Source organism: Eschrichtius robustus, chromosome 15 (genome assembly GCF_028021215.1).
Source record: "Eschrichtius robustus isolate mEscRob2 chromosome 15, mEscRob2.pri, whole genome shotgun sequence".
Taxonomy (NCBI): domain Eukaryota; kingdom Metazoa; phylum Chordata; class Mammalia; order Artiodactyla; family Eschrichtiidae; genus Eschrichtius; species Eschrichtius robustus.
The window spans coordinates 6,645,056-6,668,966 of NC_090838.1; the positions used below are offsets into that span (position 1 = coordinate 6,645,056).

General features: G+C 39.7%; 1 protein-coding gene across 1 annotated transcript in view; it reads left to right on the forward strand.

The window, feature by feature from the left end:
* Positions 1–21,731, forward strand: part of CPSF3 (cleavage and polyadenylation specific factor 3) — a 45,490-nt gene extending 23,759 nt beyond the window's left edge. Inside the window, exons 11-18 of the mRNA XM_068564695.1 lie at positions 97–249; positions 6,862–6,970; positions 8,447–8,545; positions 9,874–9,968; positions 11,570–11,657; positions 16,770–16,839; positions 18,856–18,952; positions 21,031–21,731. Of these exons, the coding sequence (XP_068420796.1) occupies positions 97–249; positions 6,862–6,970; positions 8,447–8,545; positions 9,874–9,968; positions 11,570–11,657; positions 16,770–16,839; positions 18,856–18,952; positions 21,031–21,132 (813 nt within the window). The 3' untranslated portion in view covers positions 21,133–21,731. The remainder of the gene's footprint in view (positions 1–96; positions 250–6,861; positions 6,971–8,446; positions 8,546–9,873; positions 9,969–11,569; positions 11,658–16,769; positions 16,840–18,855; positions 18,953–21,030) is intronic.
* The last annotated feature ends 2,180 nt before the right edge of the window (positions 21,732–23,911 follow it).

Sequence of the window (23,911 nt, forward strand, 5' to 3'; positions counted from 1 at the left end):
TCTCCATTTCATATAATTAACTAATTCAGATAACAGCCATCATTAATCTGAACTAAGGATGCTTCCCTATGCTCTTTTACAATTTACACTTTGTAGATTTTAGTCCATGGAGAACAAAACGAAATGGCCAGATTGAAAGCAGCCCTGATTCGAGAATATGAAGATAATGATGAAGTTCACATAGAGGTTCATAATCCTCGGAATACAGAAGCAGTGACCTTGAACTTCAGGGGAGAAAAACTAGCCAAGGTAAAATGTTATGGTTTTTAATCCTGTCCATTCCAAATAGTTCCTAATCCCTTTAGGGAAATGTATACTTCTTAAGAATATCCAGCTTTTAATTAATCAAATAATGTGCTCAACGATGATTTCTGTCTACTCAATATGCTATAAGACCTTGATCCTTGTGCTTTTAGGCTTTTTCTGATCCCACTAATTTGTTTTTCACATGGAAAATTTTCAAATAAATTAGATCTTCAGTCTGATGGCTGTTAATCCACATTCCCACTTACTTTTCATACCCATGTTAGAGAGTAAACTAATGTCCATTACTGTTTTGTTTTTTTCCATTACTGTTTTTCACTACATCCAATACAGTATTCTGTCCACCTCTTGGCATTCTCCCTAAGAATCTAAAAATAGGCCCATATCTAAACATAATGTCTGTGGATATGCCATAATGATGGAATTTATAAAGATTTGTCTTTTCAAGAGTTAATCATTTTTGATGATGAAATATAAGGTTTTCAGAATTTAAAAAAGAAATAGTTATGAAAAAAAAACCTTACCTGGGATTTTGGAGGGCTGCTGTAAGAAGTCTGCATTTTTACCTCCTGTTCATCAAAAATCTTTTTAAGATACCTCTAAAGGGAACTTTTTAACTATCTGTCTGAAGTTTTATCTATTTATTATTTTTTTAATATTTATTTATTTGGCTGCATTGGGTCTTAGTTGCGGCACGCGGGCTCTTTGTTGTGGCGCACGGGCTTCTCTCTAGTTGTGGTGCACAGGCTCAGTAGTTGTGGCGCACGGGATTAGTTGTCCTGCAGCATGTGGGATCTCAGTTCCCCTACCAGGGATCAAACCCGCGTCCCCTGCATCGAAAGGCAGATCCTTAACCACTGGACCACCAGGGAAGTCCTGTCTGAAGTTTTTTTTTTTTTTATAAATTTATTTATTTTATTATTTTCTTTTCTTTCTTTATTGTTTCTGGCTGCGTTGGGTCTTCGTCGCTGCGCGTGGGCTTCTCATTGCGGTGGCTTCTCTTATTGCGGAGCACGGGCTCCAAGCACGCGGGCTTCAGTAGTCGTGACACACGGGGTTAGTTGCTCCGCGGCATGTGGGATCCTCCCGGACCAGGGCTCGAACCCGTGTCCCCTGCACCGGCAGGCGGTCTCCCAACCACTGCACCACCAGGGAAGCCCCTGTCTGAAGTTTTAAATGTCAAACGTGTTAATGAGCAACTTTACAGAATTCTTTTAGTACATAATGAGCCAAATATGAGGAAGCTAATTGATGAATATCGTTTCTTGCAGTTGAATTTGAGGAAAATTTGCAAAAATTAGGATGTGAGGCTCTTCTTGCCAAGGAAGAGCAAATGGTTGTGTTTACTCCTGAATCTTACTGTTCACAAAACTTTCCAGGGGCCAGTTTAATGGAAGAGATCTTATACCTGTAGAAAAATATATTCTGTAGGTATAAGAATATTTACAATTGGGAATCTAGAACGGTATTTCCCAAACTCTACTGGTTGCAGTGTGGGGAGTAAAAGAAAGTTTTTCGGTCAATTGAGGAGAAGCCGAGTTGAACAAAATTAAGCTGAATTTATAGCGAGACTTTCCAGAGTTTTTATTAGGCCATTGTGCATTATAAATCCTCAAGAAATACAGTATACAGCATTTTTAAAATATTTTTTTTTCACATCTTTATTGGAGTATAAATGCTTTACAATGTTGTGTTAGTTTCTGCTGTATAACAAAGTGAATCAACTATACGTATACATATATCCCCATATCCCCTCCCTCCCGCGTCTCCCTCCGACCCTTCCTATCCCACCCCTCTAGGTGGTCACAAAGCACCTAGCTGATCTCCCTGTGCTATGTGGCTGCTTCCAACTAGCTATGTATTTTACATTTGGTAGTGTATCTATGTCAATGCCCCTCTGTCACTTCATCCCAGCTTCCCCTTCCCCCGCCCCATTCGCTCAAGTCTGTTCTCTACATCTTTGTCTTTACTCCTGCCCTGCCACTAGGTTCATCAGTGCCCCTTTTTTAAATTCCATATATATGCATTAGCATATGATATTTGTTTTTCTCTTTCTGACTTACTTCACTCTGTATGACAGATTCTAGGTCCATCCACCTCACTACAAATAATTCAATTTATTTCCCTTTTATGGCTGAATAATATTTCGTTGTATATATGTGCCACATCTTCCTTATCCATTCATCTGTCAATGGACACTTAGGTTGCTTCCATGTCCTGGCTATTGTAAATAGTGCTGCAGTGAACATTGTGGTACATATTTCTTTTTTTTTTAAAAGAAATTCGCATTCTTATTGATTGATTGATTGATTGATTGATTGATTGCTGTGTTGGGTCTTCGTTTCTGTGCGAGGGCTTTCTCTAGTTGTGGCAAGCGGGGACCACTCTTCATCACGCTGCACGGGCCTCTCACCATCGCGGCCTCTCCTGTTGCGGAGCGCAGGCTCAGTAATTGTGGCTCACGGGGCCCAGTTGCTCCGCGGCATGTGGGATCTTCCCAGACCAGGGCTCGAACCCGTGTCCCCTGCATTAGCAGGCAGACTCTCAACCACTGCGCCACCAGGGAAGCCCCCCCATATTTCTTTTTGAATTACGGTTTTCTCAGGGTATATGCCCAGTAGTGGGATTGCTGGGTCATATGGTAGTTCTATTTTTAGTTTTTTAAGGAACCTCCATACTGTTCTCCATAGTGGCTGTATCAATTTACGTTCCCACCAACAGTGCAGGAGGGTTCCCTTTTCTCCACACCTTCTCCAGCATTTATTGTTTGTAGATTTTTTGATGATGGCCATTCTGACTGGTGTGAGTTGATACCTCATTGTGGTTTTGATTTGCATTTCTCTAATGATTAGGATGTTGAGCATCTTTTCATGTATTTGTTGGCCGTCTGTATGTCTTCTTTGGAGAAATGTCTGTTTAGGTCTTCTGCCCATTTTTGGATTGGGTTGTTTGTTTTTGTGATATTGAGCTGCATGAAGTGCTTGTATATTTTGGAGATTAATCCTTTGTCAGTTGAATCGTTTGCAGATATTTTTCCCATTCTGAGTGTTGTCTTTTCATCTTGTTTATGGTTTCCTTTGCTGTGCAAAAGCTTTTAAGTTTCATTAGGTCCCATTTGTTTGTTTTTGTTTTTATTTCCATTTCTCTAGGAGGTGGGTCAAAAAGGATCTTGCTGTGATTTATGTCATAGAGTGTTCTGCCTATGTTTTCCTCTAAGAGTTTGATAGTGTCTGGCCTTACATTTAGGTCTTTAATCCATTTTGAGTTTATTTTTGTGTATGGTGTTAGGGAGTGTTCTAATTTCATTCTTTTACATGTAGCTGTCCAGTTTTCCCAGCACCACTTATTGAAGAGGCTGTCTTTTCTCCATTGTATATTCTTGCCTCCTTTATCAAAGATAAGGTGACCATATGTGCGTGGGTTTATCTCTGGGCTTTCTATCCTGTTCCATTGATCTGTATTTCTGTTTTTGTGCCAGTAACATACTGTCTAGATTACTGTAGCTTTGTAGTATAGTCTGAAGTCGGGGAGCCTGATTCCTCCAGCTCCGTTTTTCTTTCTCAAGATTGCTTTGGCTATTCGGGGTCTTTTGTGTTTCCATACAAATTGTGAAATTTTTTGTTCTAGTTCTGTGAAAAATGCCACTGGTAGTTTGATAGGGATTGCACTGAATCTGTAGATTGCTTTGGGTAGTATACTCATTTTCACAATGTTGATTCTTCCAATCCAAGAACATGGTATATCTCTCCATCTGTTTGTATCATCTTTAATTTCTTTCATCAGTGTCTTATAGTTTTCTGCATACAGGTCTTTTGTCTTCTTAGGTAGGTTTATTCCTAGGTATTTTATTCTCTTTGTTGCAATGGTAAATGGGAGTGTTTGCTTAATTTCTCTTTCAGATTTTTCACCATTAGTGTATAGGAATGCAAGAGATTTCTGTGCGTTAATTTTGTATCCTGCCACCTTACCAAATTCCTTGATTAGTTCTAGTAGTTTTCTGGTGATATCTTTAGGATTTTCTATGTATAATATCGTGTCTTCGGCAAACAGTGACAGTTTTACTTCTTCTTTTCCAATTTGGATTCCTTTTATTTCTTTTTCTTCTCTGATTGCTGTGGCTAGGACTTCCAATACTATGTTGAATAATAATGGCAAGAGTGGACATCCTTGTCTTGTTCCTGATCTAGAGGAGATGTTTTCAGTTTTTCACCATTGTGAACGATGTTTGCTGTGGGTTTGTCATATATGGCTTTTATTATGTTGAGGTAGGTTCCCTCTATGCCCACTTTCTGGAGAGTTTTTATCATAAATGGGTGTTGAATTTTGTCAAAAGCTTTTTCTGCATCTGTTGAGATGATCACATGGTTTTTATTCTTTAATTTGTTAATATGGTGTATCATATTGATTGTTTTGTGTATATTGAAGAATCCTTGCATCCCTGGGATAAATCCCACTTGATCATGGTGTATGATCCTTTTAATGTGTTGTTGGATTCTGTTTGCTGGTTTTTTCTTGAGGATTTTTGTGTCTATGTTCATCAGTGATATTGGTCTGTAATTTTCTTTTTTTGTGATATCTTTGTCTGGTTTTGGTATCAGGGTGATAGTGGCCTCTCAGAATGAGTTTGGGGGTGTTCCTCCCTCTGCAATTTTTTGGAAGAGTTTGAGAAGGATAGGTGTTAACTCTTCTCTAAATGTTTGATAGAATTCGCCTGTGAAGCCATCTGGTCCTGCACTTTTTTTTGTTGGAAGATTTTAAATTACAGTTTCAATTTCATTACCTGTGACTGGTCTATTTATATTTTCTAATTCTTCCTGGTTCAATCCTGGAAGGTTGTACTTTTCCAGGAATTTGTCCATTTCTTCCAGGTTGTCCGTTTTATTGGCCTATAGTTGCTTGTAGTAGTCTCTTATGATCTTTTATATTTCTGCAGTGTCAGTTGTAACTCTCCTTTTTCATTTCTAATTTTGTTGATTTGAGTCCTCTCCCTTCTTTTCTTGATGAGTCTGGCTAAAGGTTTATCAATTTTGTTTATGAAAGAACCAGCTTTTAGTTTTATTGATCTTTGCTATTGTTTTCTTTGTTTCTATTTCATTTATTTTTGCTCTGATCTTTATGATTTCTTTCCTTCTACTAACTTTGGGTTTTCTGTGTCTAGTTTCTTTAGGTGTAAGGTTAGATTGTTTATTTGAGATTTTTCTTGTTTCTTGAGGTGAGCTTGAATTGCTATGAACTTCCCTCTTAGAACTGCTTTTGCTGTAAAAAAAAATTTTTGACTCTAGAACTGAAAACACACTTTAGGTATATGTGTCATTTTTATATTTAACTTCATACAGGCATAGAGAAACTGTTGTCAATATCTGTTTCCCCAAATGTAGTTTTGTATTAAGAGTGTTGTTCTGTTATTTTAGCCATAATTTTATTCAAGATCATTAGCTTTAGTTATTTTTTTTCCTCAAGTGTAATAACCTTACTTCGGGAGAAGTCAGATTTATGGCAGTCATCCTCAGGCATGTGAAACAGAAACTAAGAAGGAGGTAAAGAAATCAGATCCACAAAAACTATCAAAAAACCCATGCAGTTTACTGTCGAGAATTGTCAGGCCAAGCAGTTGTGTGCGTGGTAAGAAATCAGCATGTTGGGAGCTAGCACACAGTTGAATAAAGAAAGAAACCGAGGCTGGCAGCACAGGGTGAAGCCAGAAGAACCACTCAGTCTTGTTCTCCAAGGTACTTGGTTCTCCCGGCAGACACCTCATCAGCATCCGGGATGTCACTGCACTGAAATCAGCCTCCTTAAGTCACCAGCATTTAAGGAGAAAATGACGCCGACAAACCATGTGAAACAGAGCTAGGTCGCATTATAGTTACAAGAGCAAGTGTTACCACTGCCTCACTGCCATCTGCCCTTAACTGATGAAAGGTAAACACATATGAAATACAGGGTCTTTGTCCCCTCTGAGTTCATTTATTTGTAGCTGAGAAAAGTTATATTTAAGAATGTTGGATTTCATGTTTGCAAGAGTTTTGTTTGTTTGTTTGGTGTTATTGTTAGTTTTTGAACAGTCAGTACTCTCTTCTCTTAAAAACTGTTCCCCCCCAGTTGTATGAGCGCATCCATAGCTGTCTTTACAGAGCTTTTCATTCAGAGATGCTGCTGCTGTTTGGGTCCGGCATGGCCTTGCATCTTTGCGTCATGGGGCTCCCTCCAGGTACAGGGTTGGGAGCCAGCCTGAGGGAGCCACGCACGTCTGGCCCTCGGTTGCTGTCCTTCCCGCCATGCTGTCTCTGTTGAGAGCTCTTTTAAGCCCCAGCACCCAGTAGGTTTACTTGGTTGCTGAACCGATTGGAACTGACAGAACCTAACCGTTCTTGCCAGATCTGCCCCCGTGAGTCTTGCCTTTGGTCTCTTGGTAACCTTGTTACTGCCCTGGTCATAGAGGTATATAACATTTTATATTTTTCATGTTTAGATTCATGGGTTGTTTTCATGGTTCACGTGGTTCATAATTATGATTGAGTCCCTGAGTAATTAATTTGATTTTATAAGAGTCTGTTCTCTTCCAATTGTTTTGGCTTTTTTTTTTCTTTTTAATAGGTCATGGGCTTTTTAGCAGACAAAAAACCAGAACAAGGCCAGCGGGTCTCAGGAATACTTGTTAAAAGAAACTTTAATTATCACATACTTTCTCCTTGTGACCTCTCTAGTAAGTATACTATTAAATGTCAAATGTAATTTGATTTTAGCATTTAAAGAAAATCTTCAAAAACTTCTCTTACCCAGTGGCCAAATCTTAAGTAACAGCCAAATAACAAAGTATAAATAGTGGACACTTAATAATCTAGTTAGCTTTATTTGAAAAAAAAACCTTCCTTGAACTATGACAATATTTAAATAACTTTTTTTTTTTTTTTTAAATTTTATTTATTTATTTATTTATTTATTTTTGGCTGCGTTGGGTCTTCGTTTCTGTGCGAGGGCTTTCTCCAGTTGCGGCAAGTGGGGGCCACTCTTCATCGCGGTACGCGGGCCTCTCACTATCGCGGCCTCTCTTGTTGCGGAGCGCAGGCTCCAGACGCGCAGGCTCAGCAATTGTGGCTCACGGGCCCAGTTGCTCCGCGGCATGTGGGATCCTCCCAGACCAGGGCTCGAACCCATGTCCCCTGCATTGGCAGGCAGATTCTCAACCACTGCGCCACCAAGGAAGCCCCTTTAAATAACTTTTTTCTTAATTGGAAACAGAAGTTCCCCTGTAAGACAGATTGACTACTGCCTTCTGAAGCCTGTCTTCTACCTTTCACCATGGAATACTGCTACTTTTATTTCCTGAAGTAATTTTGGACTCCCCACACAAGCTTGTTGATTTTTATGACCTGTAGTGTTAAGTTGCTTGCTGGACCTTGTGTTTTATGCACGTGTAAATGCTGTCATTACTTTTGCAGTAACTACGATATTATCTTTAAGTAAATAACTGTGCTCAATATTATTTATATGGCACTAATAAATTAAAAGTGCTTTATCAAAGAATAAGAAATAGCAGCAGTGTTTAGGTGTTCAACTGTGAGATAAGCCACCTGTCAGCCTTCAGACTATCACACGGTAGAATATAACTTGTTCCACGAACAGTTGTTGAGGTCTTACCGTATGCCAGGCATTGTGCTAGGTGCTGGAGGACTAGAGATGTACTAAGAATAAGAAGCACAGTCCTAGCCCTTGAAAAACTGTCTGTTGAGAGAAACCGTCCTGTGAAGAGCTAATCACAGTACTGACCCGGGACATACAGAAGTGCAAGGTAACATGTAAGGAGAGAACGGGCCTAGAAGGGTTGGGAAAAGCATTGCATACCAGGTAGCTCTCATGCCAGGTGGTGAAGGATAGCTAACCAGAAGAGATGGCAGAGGACAGCTGGCTTACTGGCTTGGAGATGTTAGGGACCAGATGTGTTTTGGAGAATGAGAGTGCCTTCTTCCGGCTGGAGCACAAGTGAACTATTGGCCAGGGAGGGGGGGAGGGGGAGGAGTGTAGGATGGGAACCAACTGTGGAGCACTTTGTTAGCTTGACAAGCATGTTCTCGCTTTGCTTTTACTTCTCTTTTCTTTACTCCTTGTATGTGTTTGCAAATTGTATTTTGTGAGGCTAGTGTTGTTTCCTAAAGTATATTTATTCTAATTTCCTCTCCAGATTACACTGACTTGGCCATGAGCACTGTAAAGCAGACCCAAGCCATTCCATATACTGGTCCTTTTAATTTGCTTTATTACCAGCTACAGAAATTGACAGGTGTGTATATTTATTGACATTCACTTAACTGTTTACTGTTTTTGAGTAAGATAATTATATATCTAGGAAAGGATGTTAATTTTGGTAATTGTGTCAGAATTGCACAAATTTTCTTTGTACTTTACTTGGTCATGTTACTACCACCTTTAGGTGAAAATTTTGAAAATACACGGATAAACAATTTTTAAATCTCATAATACCTCTTATTATGATCCACTTAAAATCCTAAAATTGTCAGTAGTCTTTGCTTCTTGTGTTTAAAATCTACTTTAGCTTACTATACCTAGATTTTATCATAATTTCTTTTCTTCAGTGAAAATAATTTTTCTGGTTCCATCAGTACAAACCTTTACAGCAGGTTATACAACAGTACATGACCACTGGCCAAAGTCCAGTAAAGAGTAAACCTATTCTGTTTTCATATTAGACCATTTTGAATTAGAGATTTTTGTGTATTAACATCATGAGAGGTGAAGAGTTACGTTAAAAGGCGTGGGCTCTCTCTGATAAGCAAGAACACTTCAGATCACAAAGTTACACTTTCTATGAATGTGCTCTTTGTAATTCATACAGTGAAGTACTGCCATAAAATAAACCAGTAGAGTATATCTTTTTTTTTACTTCAGAACCTCACGTTAGAATTATAGGTTATAACACAGGAAGTTAATAAAATACGTCTGAATTAATCCTTAATTAAGAGGTTACTACTGGGAAGACCAGAAAAGCCTTGTCTTAGACAACGGAATTTCCCTGTAGAACCTTTAAACTTATGAAGACAGACGGTAGAAGTGACGTAGTTGTTGAGGTTCGCGTTAAATTTTAAGATGCTGGTCACTGAATCCCTTGTACAAACATAGGTGTTTGACAGTCACCAGAGTTTGCAACTGATAAGATGTTTAATGTCCAAGGTAAATCCTGTCTAGTTATATGAATATTTATAATACATGTTGAGATCTTTTAGTTGCTATAAGCAATTAATATAAAACTTCACTACTTAAAATCTGCCTATACGTAAGTTATTAAATTTTTTTCATTGTGTATCACCTTATTTCAGCTGTCTCTATAAACAAATGAATAATTATACTCCAGAAGATTATTTTTAAATTTTTTCTATGGTGGCTTTCTCAAAAAATTTTTTTATTTATATACAATTTTGAAAGGTTACTTTCCATTTACAGTTATCACAAAATATTGGCTGTATTCCCCGTGTGGTACAGTACATCCTTGAGCCTGTCTTACACCCAGTAGTTTGTACCTCCCACTCCCCACCCTTATATTGCCACCCCCCCAAAAAAAATTATATACATCTTATAATTTCTTTTTTTCAGGTGATGTAGAAGAATTAGAAATTCAAGAAAAACCGGCTTTGAAAGTGTTCAAAAATATTTCTGTAATACAGGAACCAGGAATGGTGGTATTGGAAGTAAGATAAGATCATTTACCTAAACAAGGAGAGGAAAAAAGTTTTGAGTTCACATGTAATTGTAGAGAAAATTGGGTTCTTCCCAATCAGGAAAAAAATTGTTGGAAAATATATATGTGTATATTTTTCTTTCCAAGATCAACATTAAATATAACATAACTAAGCATTTTCTATATAGTTACAGTAGCACAGAAACCAATAATAAATTAAGACAATATTTAGTATGTGAAATGAGCAGAGGTCTCTCATCTGAGTGAGTCTTAACAGATTTTGTGGTACTGCAGGTGTCTTCAGTTATTATCAAAAGGTCTTAAAATTATCAAGATAAAAATATAATTCTGTTACTTTAAAGCAAACAAACTTGTCATGCAACACTTCTTAAGAGAGTGGAATTCTGAAGATTCAAATAAGCAACATTAAAATGACCCAAATCCGCAAAGCCTAGAAATCATTAATTTAGGTAAATGTGGTGCCACTGTTAGAATTTTAAATCCATACTGGTAGAATTTAGAACACAGACACCAAATGACTTTGATGGTTGATTTTAATAGATTAGCATCCTGTTAAGTTTAAAGTTTAAGTTTAAAGAAGGACTTTCAAAGTGAATCCTGGAACCCAATGATACAGGGAGATACTTTGTCTCTTTCTCTGCCTCAAGGTTGAATGTAAATTTCCCAGCTGTATGGTCAACTATTCTGTCATACATTATTTTTTAAAACAAAAAAAGATCTGTCAGCTCTGGTTCCACTGCAGTTCGCTGACTTAAGTCTGAATTTGATTTATAAGGCTAAAGGTAACTGGAGAAATTATCAAGAGGAATAGTTATCTATAACATGAAGTTACATACAATAATATATAAAGTGTTATCTGAGAAAGGGGAAAAGTTGTTAGAGACATTAGTTCTTGCTACCAAATACTATAAGAGAATGCATTTTTTATTCCCTAGAGTTAACACATCAAAGAAGATCTTAGAGGAAGTTTTTCAAGTGACTTGCTCGTAAGAGTACTCTTTGGAGAGAGAATTAAAAGAAGGGGGTTACTCATTCCTGAAGTAATTCAGCTGGTCTCACCCTAACCTGGTAGACATGGAAAACTTTCTTAGAGCAGCGGGCACATGGCTGTGTCAGGGGATCTTAGGCTTCATGTGAGAAACAAAAGTAAATCTTTAAAAATATTACTGTCTATGCTACTAAAATATAGTGACTAGGAATTTGAGTGTGAGTCACAGAACCAGCAATTAATTACTGCTTATGTTATCTTGCGCAAGTTACTTTTGAGTCAGTTTACTCCTTTATGATGAAGATGTGAGAGTTAAATGAGATAGTGCATATAAGACACTTGCCACAAAGGACACGCTCCGTACATTTTAGTGTTGTTTAAAAAAAAAAAATTAGAGAATTCCAGCATTACTAATTAATTTCAGTAAACAATGGGTTTACTGAAATTAATTAGTAATGCTAATCAATTTCAGAAAACAATTGATTTCAGTGAAATGCTAGAAACAGTAATCCCACACGTACAGTCTGTGGATGGGTGGTAGTGATTGCAGCTTTGGGGGTTGGCTGGGTTGTACCTCCCTAATTCTGCCTCTTGTTTTTCAGTGGCTGGCAAACCCTTCCAATGATATGTATGCAGATACAGTAACAACCGTGATATTAGAAGTCCAGTCAAACCCGAAAATAAGGAAAGGTACAGAATTACTTCATTTTTATCACTTCTTTCATTTCTCCCATGGTTCTTTGAAATAAAAAGCAGAAAACAAGAGTCCTAAAGAACTTAAAATATCCTGATTTTTTTCATTCCTGTAACTCTTAAGATATGATATATGCATAACAATGTGTATTACTAATATTTTACTTTTTGTTCTGAGTCTTCATTCATGCTGTAAAAACGTGGCTGCAATTAACACAAAGATAAAAATCTCTTAGTAACAGTCCTCTTAAAAACAATTTAATCAGAAATTCCAAAATATTGCTGAATTGAGCCAGCATGTCTAATAGGAAAATATGCTGCTATATTTGTGTTTAATAAAACTTGTTGAATAGAATGGAATTTCCACATGGGACAATTTTGCAGTAACTTTCTTTCCTTTTCTAAGAAGCAATTTTCAATCAAAGAAAACCCCAATGAAAATATTTTTGTGTCATTTCTTTATAGTTTGATTCTGTCTTATACATAATTCAGTATAACACGTTAAGGTGCACATGTACGGTAGCCCTTTGTGTTCCTGGGGGAAGAAGTGACCCTTGAAATATTCCAGGAAGCCTCACATGGCAACAGATCTCTGATAGAATATTTCTGTTTCTTAAAATTTTTTTTAAAAGTAAGCAAATAGTTAGTTCTTTGATTTCAGGAGAAAAAAAGCTTGGGTAACCACTTCATAATCCATCTGCTTGTAATTGGTCACATCTATAACATGAAACTAATAAATGCCTAGACAAATCTAAATTATTCATCTAAGTTACTGGTAAGTTTTTGAATTTGAGTAATAGTCATTGTAAAATTACAATTCGGACACCATTTGATGATTTGTTTTGGCTGAATTAACTAGTGGGTAATGGATACCCCTGTGTGCCTGTAACATAAGAGATGGAGCTGTGCATTCATACAAGCCACAGAAGAACATCACACCTTGGATTCTCACATGATGTTCAGTATCGCAGTCTTTGCCCGGGGGTACAAATACATTCATGCCAGAACAGTTTTAAAGGCAGTTGTCGGTTTTCTCTTATTATTTTACATTTTTCATATCTTGGGTGGTAGAAATATAAAAATGGGCGGGTATGTGGGAAAGAGGACCTTTTACCAAGGTCATAACTAATTCGTGGTGCAAAGTTAGGAGCAGCGAAGTGAGGGACAGGATTAAGTGCAGAGACCAGGAGTGAGAGATCAAGGCTGGAGTGCATGAGCCGGCCCACCTCCCAGTTCTGACACCCAGCTCTGCAGGAGCACGGCCCCTTCGCTTCGTAGCATGGCCTTGGTCACTTGGAATCAAACACTTCCGAACTGAATTGTGTTTTAACCTCCAAGGTTGCTTTCTGTTCATTAAATTCTGGTAACTCTTTTGTAAAATGAAGTCAGATATTTGTGTACTTCCCTGAAAAATGAAATTTCTATGCAAAAATGACACTTTTCCAAGGCCAGTTAGGATGTTGTGTGGTCTTCGGGGATGTTAAGTACCTGAGCTCCTCTAAGCCCATTTCCGCGCTGGGTGGCAGAAGAGGGGACCCAGCGCTTGTTGGTGTGAGATTGTCAGCTATGTTGTCAGGATGTCATCTGCTGTTCCGATGAAGACTCCACCTGATGATTGTGCTGAAAAACGAAAAGATGCGGTGGTTTAACAGATGATCACCAAATATTTAATGTCTGTTGTACAGGAAGGAATAGATGAGCTATCGTAGCTTGGTTTGACTTTATCTTGGGTATTTCTCTTAGCGCTCTGGTCCAAAGTGAAAATAACACCTTTACTCTGATCTGCACTAGTGGAACTAAAGATAATCATCCTACTATTAGCGATCCATCTTAAACTAATTATAAAAACATTTGTTCACTAAGTTAAGCCTCTGGGCATTTTGGAAGAGGTTCATTGCTGAGAAGTCAGAACAGGCATTTTCCATGAGTGATTGTAAAAGCTAACCGGCTGCTTCATATTTCCTGGTTTCTCCCCACTTTGTGGTGTATCGAGAGTGGGATTTTATACTCTTCTGGGTAATGAGGTGCTTCCTTATTTTCTTTTAACAGTCATTTGACAGATACTTACTGAGCACCTGCTATTTAGTGGGTATTATTCTAGGTGCTTAGGGTACATCCATGAACAAAGCAAACAGATGCTGGCCCTGTAGGAGCTGACGCTCTAATGAGGGCTGGGCAGCTTGATCGGGTTTGGAGTGGGCACAGATGCCGTAGGGCTTTGTCGGCCATTTTAAGGCTCTGGACTTGTAGTCGGAGTGAAATGGGTTACGTTGTAGGGTTTTTTAATTACTCTGGTGTTTATTGAGAGGAGACTGTTAGGAGGGCAAGTATGAAAGCTGACAGGTTCCAGTGAGGAGCTTTTGTGGTCATGCAGGTGGGAGATAGAGGCTCAGGCCAGGGTGGAAGTGGTGGAGGTAGCAGAAAGTGGTTGGATTCTGGAGAAAGTAAAGCCAGCAGTATTTCCTGACGGATTAAATATGGAGCATAAGAAAGGAAACAGACAAGATGAGTTTTAAAGAGATAAGACAGTGACCAGAGGCGTGTATGTGATACATCTGTATGGAAAGTTGTCCCCCGTGGGGCTAAGTGACAGGGGTTTAATAAGTAGTACTTGCTCCTTCAGAAGATGAAAAAGTATCACAAGGACTAGCACACATACCCTGTCTTCAAAGTTGAGGGCGTTCATTCTATATATTTATCATTTAAATTAATTGGCTTTATTCTATCCAACTTTGATATTTTAACATTTTAGAGCAGAGTCAGCAGCTGTGGCCCCTGAGCCAAATCCAGTCCTCCACCTGATTTTTGTAAATAAAGTTTTATTGAAACACAGCCATGGGACTTCCCTGGCCGTCCAGTGGTTAAGACTCCATGCTTCCACCCGCAGGGGGCACGGGTTCGATCCCTGGTCAGGAAACTAAGATCCCACTTGCCGCACGGCATGGCCAAAATGTTTTTTAAAAAAAAAGAAAGAAAGAAAGAAACAGCCAGGCCCATTTGTTTATATGCCATCTAATAATGCTGCTGTCTGAGCTACCACCGCAGGGTTGAGTAGTTGCAGCAGAGGCTATGTGGTCCACAAAGCTTAAGATACGATCTGGCCATGTACGGAAAAAGTTGGCCAGCTCTATTCTAGAAACACTCACTTCTGTGAAACACTCTGATTCTATCAAAATAGCATTTGCTCCCTTTTCATTTCTTAGCCTGCTAACACTTTGGTCCAGATTCTGGAAATAACAATTATATCTGTATCTGTGTGTGTGTTTAGCCCCAACTTCCATTTATATATAGTCCCCCTGTTCTCACTGAGGACACATGAGAAATCTTATACATTTTCAAAATGTATTCTTTAATGTCCTTATATTCCTTTACATTCTTCTGTTTTACACTGTACCTGTTTTCAGCATGTCTGTGCCCTGTTTTGACACATAGACCTAAGGGCAGATAGATGTATGTGTATGAGTGTATGACTTCACATTTAGTATAATCTCACGTATCTGAGGAGTTGTCATAAACATTAGTAATAAATATATATACACACTTCGGAAAATTTCTTTTAATAGACAATTTCATAGCTTAGATGTTTGCTTTTTAATAATGTGTTTTATGAGATTGCTTTTACATGTCAGCTAAGTGCTTAATACTTAACAGAATTGATTATAATTAAAGTATAAAAGTTTTATTATATAGTTTTCTTGGCTGGCATTTAGTTACTTGTATATTCAACTAAAACCGATAAATTTAAAATTAGAGTGACTATGGTCTGAACTATAGAACAAATTAGGAGAAATGACAACTTGGCTCTTTTCCACATAGAGTAGATTCACCACAGTCAACTTTAGAACATACACATTACTCCAAAAAGAAACATTGTGTATCTTTTAGCTGTAATTCCCCATACTCCCCACTCTCCCCAGCTCAAGGCAACCACTAATCTACTTTCTGTCTCTCTGGATTTACCTATTCTGGACATTTCATATAAATGGTATCCTACAAAAGGTAGTCTTTTGCATCTGGCTTCTTTGACTTAGCATAATGTTTTCAAGGTTCACTCCATGTCTTTCATAAACAACCTCTCCTGGCCATGTGTTGTGTTTTTATTGACAGTCTAAGGTTAAAACCTGAAACTATGGCATTTGAATTTACTAGTGAACAGCCGGTGAGCTTTATCATGCCCGGGGGATTGTAAAAATATAGAACTGTGTGGCTGAATTCAACTACATAAACGACAAGCATAAAGACTTTAAAATAAAAAAAAAAAAGTTCATCCATGTCGTAGCATGAATCAGTACTTCATTCCTTTTTATGGCCAAATAATCTTCCATTGTGTAGATATAGCACATTTGGTTTATCCATTCATTTGATGATGAACATTTGGATTGTTTCTACTGTTTGGCTATTGTGAATAATCTTGCTATAAACCTTGATGTACAAGTTTTTGTATAGACATGTTTTCACTTCTCTTGGGTCTATGGAGTAAAATTATTGGGTCATATGTTAACTCTCTATCTAACTTTTTTTGAGAAACTACCAGTTAATTCACTGTTTTATTGCTGGTGATGAACTGGGAGGTACTTAGTGATATTTTCGGGCAATATTGAAGCTTCAGCTCAAGTGTGGCTCATCTTCCTGAACTGTCAGATTACTTTGTTTTGGGGGAAAAGCTAAGTAATCTAACTGGCGAGTGATTTTAAATATTTTATTAAAACTACTGTAAGTGCATTATATGTAGTAGAATTGCTAAACTTACTTAATATTTTAGATAAGACAGAAACTTCAGAGCTCTCTGAGGATGGATGTGCTCCTAGACCTCTTGGAGTTCTAGTTTTACTCACTTCTGCTCATAAATATGGAAAAGACGGAGAAACATTGGAAATAAATGTTTAAATAATCTTAAATGTCACTTGTGGTTCCTTAACAAGAACATGAAATAAAGTGATGAAAATACCAGTTTGCCTCAGCAGGTAGATGCTCGGTATACATTTGTCCCTTGAAGGATTCTACAGTTAACCACTTTGGTTTCTCAGCAACTACCTTCTGATTATTGATTTGGAAATCATTCTAAGCAGGAATTTGGAAATTGAACCCTCTGTTGCTTTTTTTCCCCAGGTGCAGCACAGAAGGTTCCTGAACACTTAGAAATGCACGTTTATAGCAAGAGGTTGGAGGTCGTGCTCCAGTAAGTGTTGCGCACGTTACCGCTCAACAGGCTGCCGGGCCGGGCTCAGACGAGGTCACTCAACTGGTCTGGGCGCCTCTCTTTCTATCAGTGAAGCAGCTTGAACCACTTCCTTCCACCTACACACTCTAGCCGGTTCTGAGAGCGTGTGACCTGCTTGGTCAGCCACTTCCCTGCGAAACGCGTTTCACTTAACACAGAGCCTCAGGATGCTTTTCCGTGGCTGGCGTAGCTGAATAAAGCGCTGTTATCAAGGACGTGCGCCAAAATCTCAACCTAGTGTTACTATACCTTTAAGAATTATTATACGTACTTACTTCCCCTTAAATGTGAATTCCACGTTAAGAATGTTCTTTGAGACTCTTCTCAGTAAACCTGTAAACTATGAATTACCTTTAAACTCACGTTTCTCTTACATGCCAGATATTAGGTCTTTCCCCTTTCCCCCAGTACTTGTTAAGCCTGATTTCAGAATGGTTTTTTCCAAATAAAATAATCATACACAACCGTTCTTGGGACTTCCCTGGTGGCACAGTGGTTAAGAATCCGCCTGCCAATGCAGGGGACACGGGTTCGAGCCCTGGTCCGGGAAGATCCCACATGCCGTGGAGCAGCTAAGCCCGTGCGCCACGAGTACTGAGCTCGTGAGCCTAGAGCCCGTGCTCCGCAACAAGAGGGGCCACCACGATAAGCATGCGCACCGCAACGAAGAGTAGCCCACGCTCTCCACAGCTAGAGAAGGCCCGCATGCACCAACAAAGACCCAACACAGCCAAAGATAAATAATAAATAAATAAATTTATATATTTTTTTAAACTGTTTCTTAGTGGACAACTACAACTTAAGCTTATGTATTGTACCTCAAAAAGGAAAAATAAAAAGATTGAATTTAGTTTTATAATTTCAGCATCTAGCACAGTGCCTTGAACATATAGCAGATCTCTCAAATACTTGTTGAGTAAATGCTTCCATTTTAAAATTTTTTATTTTTTATTTATTTTTGGCTGCGTTGGGTCTTTGTTGCTGCGCGCGGGCTCTTCTCTAGTTGCAGCGAGCGGGGGCCACTCTTCGTTGCAGCATGCAGGCTTCTCATTGCTGTGGCTTCTCTTGTTGCGGAGCACGGGCTCTAGGCGCATGTGCTTCAGTAGTTGTGGCACGCGGGCTCTAGAGCGCAGGCTCAGTAGTTGTGGCTCGTGGGCTGTAGAGCACAAGCTCAGTAGCTGTGGTACACGGGCTTAGCTGCTCCGCAGCATGTGGGATCTTCCCGGACCAGGGCTCGAACCCGTGTCCCCCGCGTTGGCAGGAGGATTCTCAACCACTGCACCACCAGGGAAGTCCCAATGCTTCTATTTTTAAACTGAAAGTTACTTAACTAGATGTTTGGAGGTGCTCTGCATGTTTGGAGATTTTTATGTTAACACTTCTGTTCCTTCCTTTCCTCAAAATTCAACACTGATAATCTTTTAAAGCAGCCATTTAGTGGCTTTTAAAAAATGGATGCTAGGCTTTAAATGGTGACTTTGCCTACAGAAGCCGTCACACATCTTCAGAAGTGTTCTTGGTATTGTCATTTTGACTTTAAAAAGCATCCCTGTCATACAAACTAAAAAGCAGGCAACGGTGCAGGAGCGCTGATTTCCATTGCCGGTAAAAAGGCAGCGGGTTCTGTGTTTGTTGGTTTCCAGCCCTGTGGCTACAGCAGTCCCAGGTCTGGGTAAAAAGGGCTCCTTACCAAAATTAATATAGGTTAAGATAATGTATATAAAGTGCCTAGTGCAATGCCTGCTGAATGGAGCATTCTTAATGAACGATAGCTGTGTATTTCGCCTGTATTATAAAATGAACAAAATATGTGAAAGTAAATAATTAAGAAGTACATCTCGGGTAGATACAATCAGTATTCTACTTCAGAACTAGGGCCTATCTTCAATATTATTTCTCCCCAAATATATAAAATTGTACTTTATATATTTGTAAAGCATTTTCCACTAATACTGCATCTTTGTTTATCTTAAGGGACATATTTGGAGAAGACTGTGTTAGTGTAAAAGATGGTTCTATTCTTAGTGTCACAGTGGACGGAAAAACTGCTAACATAAACTTGGAGACACGGGTATGTAGCTGTTCGTTCCTACATTTTAAGACACTTGGGAGATAAAGTGAAAGCAAAAATAATCTATTTTGCAGTTTACTTTTACATTTTGGTGTTTTCTTCCAGTGTTTTCCTACATTTTTTTTTTTTTTTTAATTTATTTCTTTATTTATTTATTTTTGGCTGTGCTGGGTCTTCGTTTCTGTGCGAGGGCTTTCTCTAGTTGCGGCGAGCGGGGGCCACTCTTCATCGCGGTGCGCGGGCCTCTCACTATCGCGGCCTCTCCCGTTGTGGAGCACAGGCTCCAGACGCGCAGGCTCAGTAGTTGTGGCTCACGGGCTTAGTCGCTCCGCGGCATGTGGGATCTTCCCAGACCAGGGCTCGAACCCGTGTCGCCTGCATTGGCAGGTGGATTCTCAACCACTGCGCCACCAGGGAAGCCCTTCCTACATTTTTTTTAATAGATTGTGTTTACGCTATCATATGTCAGGTTTTACATCCTTTTTATTTCTCTGTCATAAGTGTTTTTACATTTGCTGCATAGTACACATTTCCCTTGTCTTTATTACTCCGTTTTCCATTTTCATAATATGCCTTAATCCACCTCAGCATTTCTCTACTTTGGCATCCACTTGATTCCAGACTTTGAGAGAAGCTGCTCTTCTGTTTGCAGCAAGATCCAAGTGGCTTTTCCAAACAATAGAACTTGAGAGCGTGAGGCCCACGCCCACCGCACCCAGCAGACCTTTCATAATTATTTCACAAGCATAAATGAATAAGTATCATCTTCCTTGTGGGGTTGTTTTTGAAGATTACAACAGTTCTACTAAACAAATAACATGTTTGGGATTTCTTCTGTATATTCTTTTGAGAAAACACTAGATTTATTTTACCTCGATAGAAAAATAAGCTAAGAACATAAACAAGTAATTCACTAGAGAAGAAATATTAGAGAGCCAGTAAACATATGAAACAAATGTTCAGATCAGATCCACTAATAATTAAAGGAAATACAAATTGAAAGTATGAAATATCACTGTTTCTGAGCTTATACTGGCACAGATTAAAAACAGTGATATGACCCAGTGATGGTGAAAGAAGAGGGAAACAGTTATTTTCAAGTGCCACATGGACAGGGAGAAGGTTGTAAGTTAGGTGGTGAGTTCTTTCTGCAGGGCGGTTTGGTGAGCTGCATCAAAAGCCTCAAAAAAGTAAACACCTTTATCCACAATTCCACTTGCTGGATTTAACGAAGAAAATCATTAGGCAAGTGAGCAAAGATATATGTACAAGGATGTCTGTTTTAGTATTGATTAGCAAAACTGCAAGAGACCTGAATTTCCAAGAGTAGGATCTAATAAAATAACTGAATAAATAATGTGTGTGGTGTACCCTTATACATGGAATACTCTGTGTACAGCCACTAGGAATGATTTATTCATGTGCAGAGTGGTCCGCCTACATTATTGAGTGGGGGGAGTTACAAGAGAGTCAATATGGTGAATTATCCCATTTTTGTTTTAAAGAAATACACAGGTATAGCCAGAAGTCTAGAAGGTTATGCACTGAAATGTTAACAGTGATTTATCATTAGGTCATAGAATTAAGGGTATTTTTTTTTCTTTCCTAAATGTTTACATGAGGGATATTTATTGTGTGATAGAAATTGTTTTAAACAGGATAGTGTTTTGTAGTTAAGGAGTAACTGGGAGATGATTAGTGAATCTAAACCAAATTTAATACCAAATGTTGAGTAGATGACCACATCCATTGCTTGCTAAGTAATTTGTGTTGCACAGACTAGATTCCTTGGAGTATTATTTACTAGATCCAAACATGGGCTTTGAAGTAAACAGAGTTCACTTGACTTTCCCTTTATTCTTTTTTTTTCCAAAGTTAATCTCTAACAAAGTCATCGTGCTCTCAGGAACGTCTCTGCATCCAGGTGCAGACCCACCGGTGTGCAGTGATGCTGGCTCTTAATAATCAAGACCCTTACCCCTATGGGAAACGATTGTTCTTAAAGAGCATTAGTTTATCTTCCATATAATAATTCTAGACACTTCCGTTGAAAGGCATGTTTGTGCTCTCACTTTCAGACTGTAGAATGTGAAGAAGGAAGTGAAGATGACGAATCCCTCCGAGAAATGGTGGAACTGGCGGCCCAGAGACTATATGAGGCCCTCACGCCAGTTCACTAATAACCTTATGTCTCTGTAGATGTTAAAACTTTTTTGTAATGCTTGACTCTACTTCTGTTACTTAAAATAAAATACATTAAATACATTAAAATAATACATGAAAAAATACATTAAAATAAAATACAATGTATAAAATACATTAATTTCTCTGGGGTAGCCCATTTACTTTTGACGGCAAATGGCCTTTATTCCAGCACCTATTTGAATACTGCTAAATTACCAACTTGTTTGTCCATTATTCTAGCACTGCTAAATAAACTGCCGTTACTGATTCTGCTTCTAGGGTTGTATGCAGCTCCCACTGAAACCTTTGAGATCTGCTCATAGCAGCTGAAACAGAATGTCTTATTGTCTGTTTTCAGGAAGGAAATGAGTGATGGTTTGAATTTTCATATCCATTTTCTGAATTTGAATTAATAATTACATATTATCACTTAAAGTTTTAAGCCCTTTTTCTATTTCTTCCCTCCCAGTATTCTTGGCAAATTCCTTAATTTATACGTCTGTAAAATTGGGACTTTAGAGATTCAATAATATTTTCTTTGTATAATGTCTACATTCAATTCAGAGATATTCAAAATATAATTTTTATGACTGAAGTTCAAGGGTTCGTCATGTGTGTTGAATCGTTTTATGTATAACTCAACCATTAATCCATTTTCTTCCAAGTACGAGCAGTTCAGACTTGCAGGTAACTGGACACAGGAGTGTCGGGTGCTGGGTGCTGAGGGAGCAGGTCGACTCTGCCTGGGGCAGCTTTGGCCTCTACTTCAGTGAAGGGCCTGACTGCTCCCTTAGCAGAGGGGGTGGGAACAAGCACGGGCAGGGGCAGCTAAAGAGCTGTTACACTCACTGTCAAGCTAAAGCCATCGGTAAGCCACAGTCACTAATTTGCACTGGCATTGCTTAGTCCTTCCCTGTGCTTTGGTGACACACTTCGGTGCCTGAATCTGAATTTTTACTTGAAACCAAATACATTTATTTCTCTAAGATACCCTACTTTGTCTCTGGCCCAAACCAAAGGCCTAAGGGTCACCTTTTATAAGTGTCATATAAGAGTGTGTTATGATAGATGTGAAAACATTTTTAAGTTACAAAAACTACACACTTGTGATATCTTTACCACGCAGGTTATACACAGCAAAAATGGCAAGCCCTTTCTCCTAGTCCCTCTCCCTGAGGTAACCGGTTTCAGACAAGGATTCTAAATTGCTCTTGAATCTGTCCTCGTCTTATCTCCACTGTGGCTCGGGGTCCAAGTCATCTCTTCCCCTCTGGTTCCTGCTCCAGCCTCCCTTCCTCCTCTCCCTATAGCTGATTCCTAAAATAACAGATCTGCTGAAAGCCTCCCTGCTGAAAATCCTTCAGGGCTTCTTTACTGTGATTAATTAGGATGAAATCCAAACACCTTAACTTGGCCTAACGGGTGCTCTACCCTGGCTGCATATCAGAATCACCTGGGGAGCATTGACAACGTACTGATGCCCACGACCTACCATCAGAAGTGTTGTTAGTTGGTCTGGAGTGGTGGTCCTTTATCAGCACATGCTTAAAGCTCCCAGTTGATTCTAGTTGAAGCCAGGGAAATCCAGCCTGAAGACGGGGTGCCGCTCTGTATCACCCTACCTGCCTCTCCAGCTCCAGCCACTCTCCCCTCGACACCCTACGTCCAAGCCACGGAAACGGCAGCTATTCTAACACGCACTGCTCCCCTTCTGGTTTTCACCTGAAGCTCAATTGTTTCAAGACATCCTTCTGGTTCGATTTTATCACAGCTGTCACACTTCATTGCGTGCTTGAGCAAACCTGAGCCAGGCTCTTCCGTCTTCTCTCTGACTAAGCACCCCCCCCCCCTTGGGTCCTGTCCTTGGCCCCTTCAGCCCAGTTTTAGCAAGAATCCCGCTGAGTCGGTTTAGCAAAAATCCCTCCCTGTTGGTCTGATCCCCCTGGGGAGCTGCTCAAATTCCTCATCCTGATGTCACCCTGCCCTGCCTTCAGCAAGAACCCTGTCAGGGCAGTTTAGCAAAGATTTACCCTGCCTCTTAGTATTTTTACGTTCACCTGACCCCCTCACCCTGCTCCTTGGCTATAAATCCCTCCTCTTTCTTGTATTTAGGGTTTAGCCTAATCTCTCTCCCCTACTGCGAAAGCCCACCGTCGTTGTCCTTGTTGGATAGTCGGCCTTACTGTCTTTAGCAAGTGTCGTCAGCTTCTCTTTAACTGAGGTCAAAACGCTGGACAAATGCTTGCCTAATTTTACTTAACAAGAGAGGGCTGCGTGATGAACGAGCCCCTTGGAAGTGCTTGCGACTCGCTCAAACAACTGAACCCACCTTCGCGGGGTGGGTGATGCTGGATCTGGTGGCAGCGCCAAATCGCTCTCCTTTCGGGGTTCGTTTCCGCCTGGGGAACTGACAGGCGACAATGGCCAGAGGGCGGGTGGGCTCCCCGCGGGCAGGGTAGCCACGCGCGCCCTGCATCTAACGACTCGGATAAATGAACAAAAAGCGAATGCATGCAGGAGGCCAAGCTTCTGTAAACGGACAAAAATGAGCTTTCCAAGAAGCAACAGCCACCGCACGTCTTAAAAGTGACCGGTTGGTCGCCGAAGGAGCCCTGGTACTGGAGCCCCTACGGGGCGACCCAGGAAGGAGAGCCAGCGGGCGAAGACAGGCTACGAGCGAAGGCGTCGGACTGCGCAGGCGCCTCCACCTCCCCGCCCCCGGGGAGCCCCGCCTCCCGGCCGCTCGCCCCGCCCGGATATCCGGCCTGGCCCCGC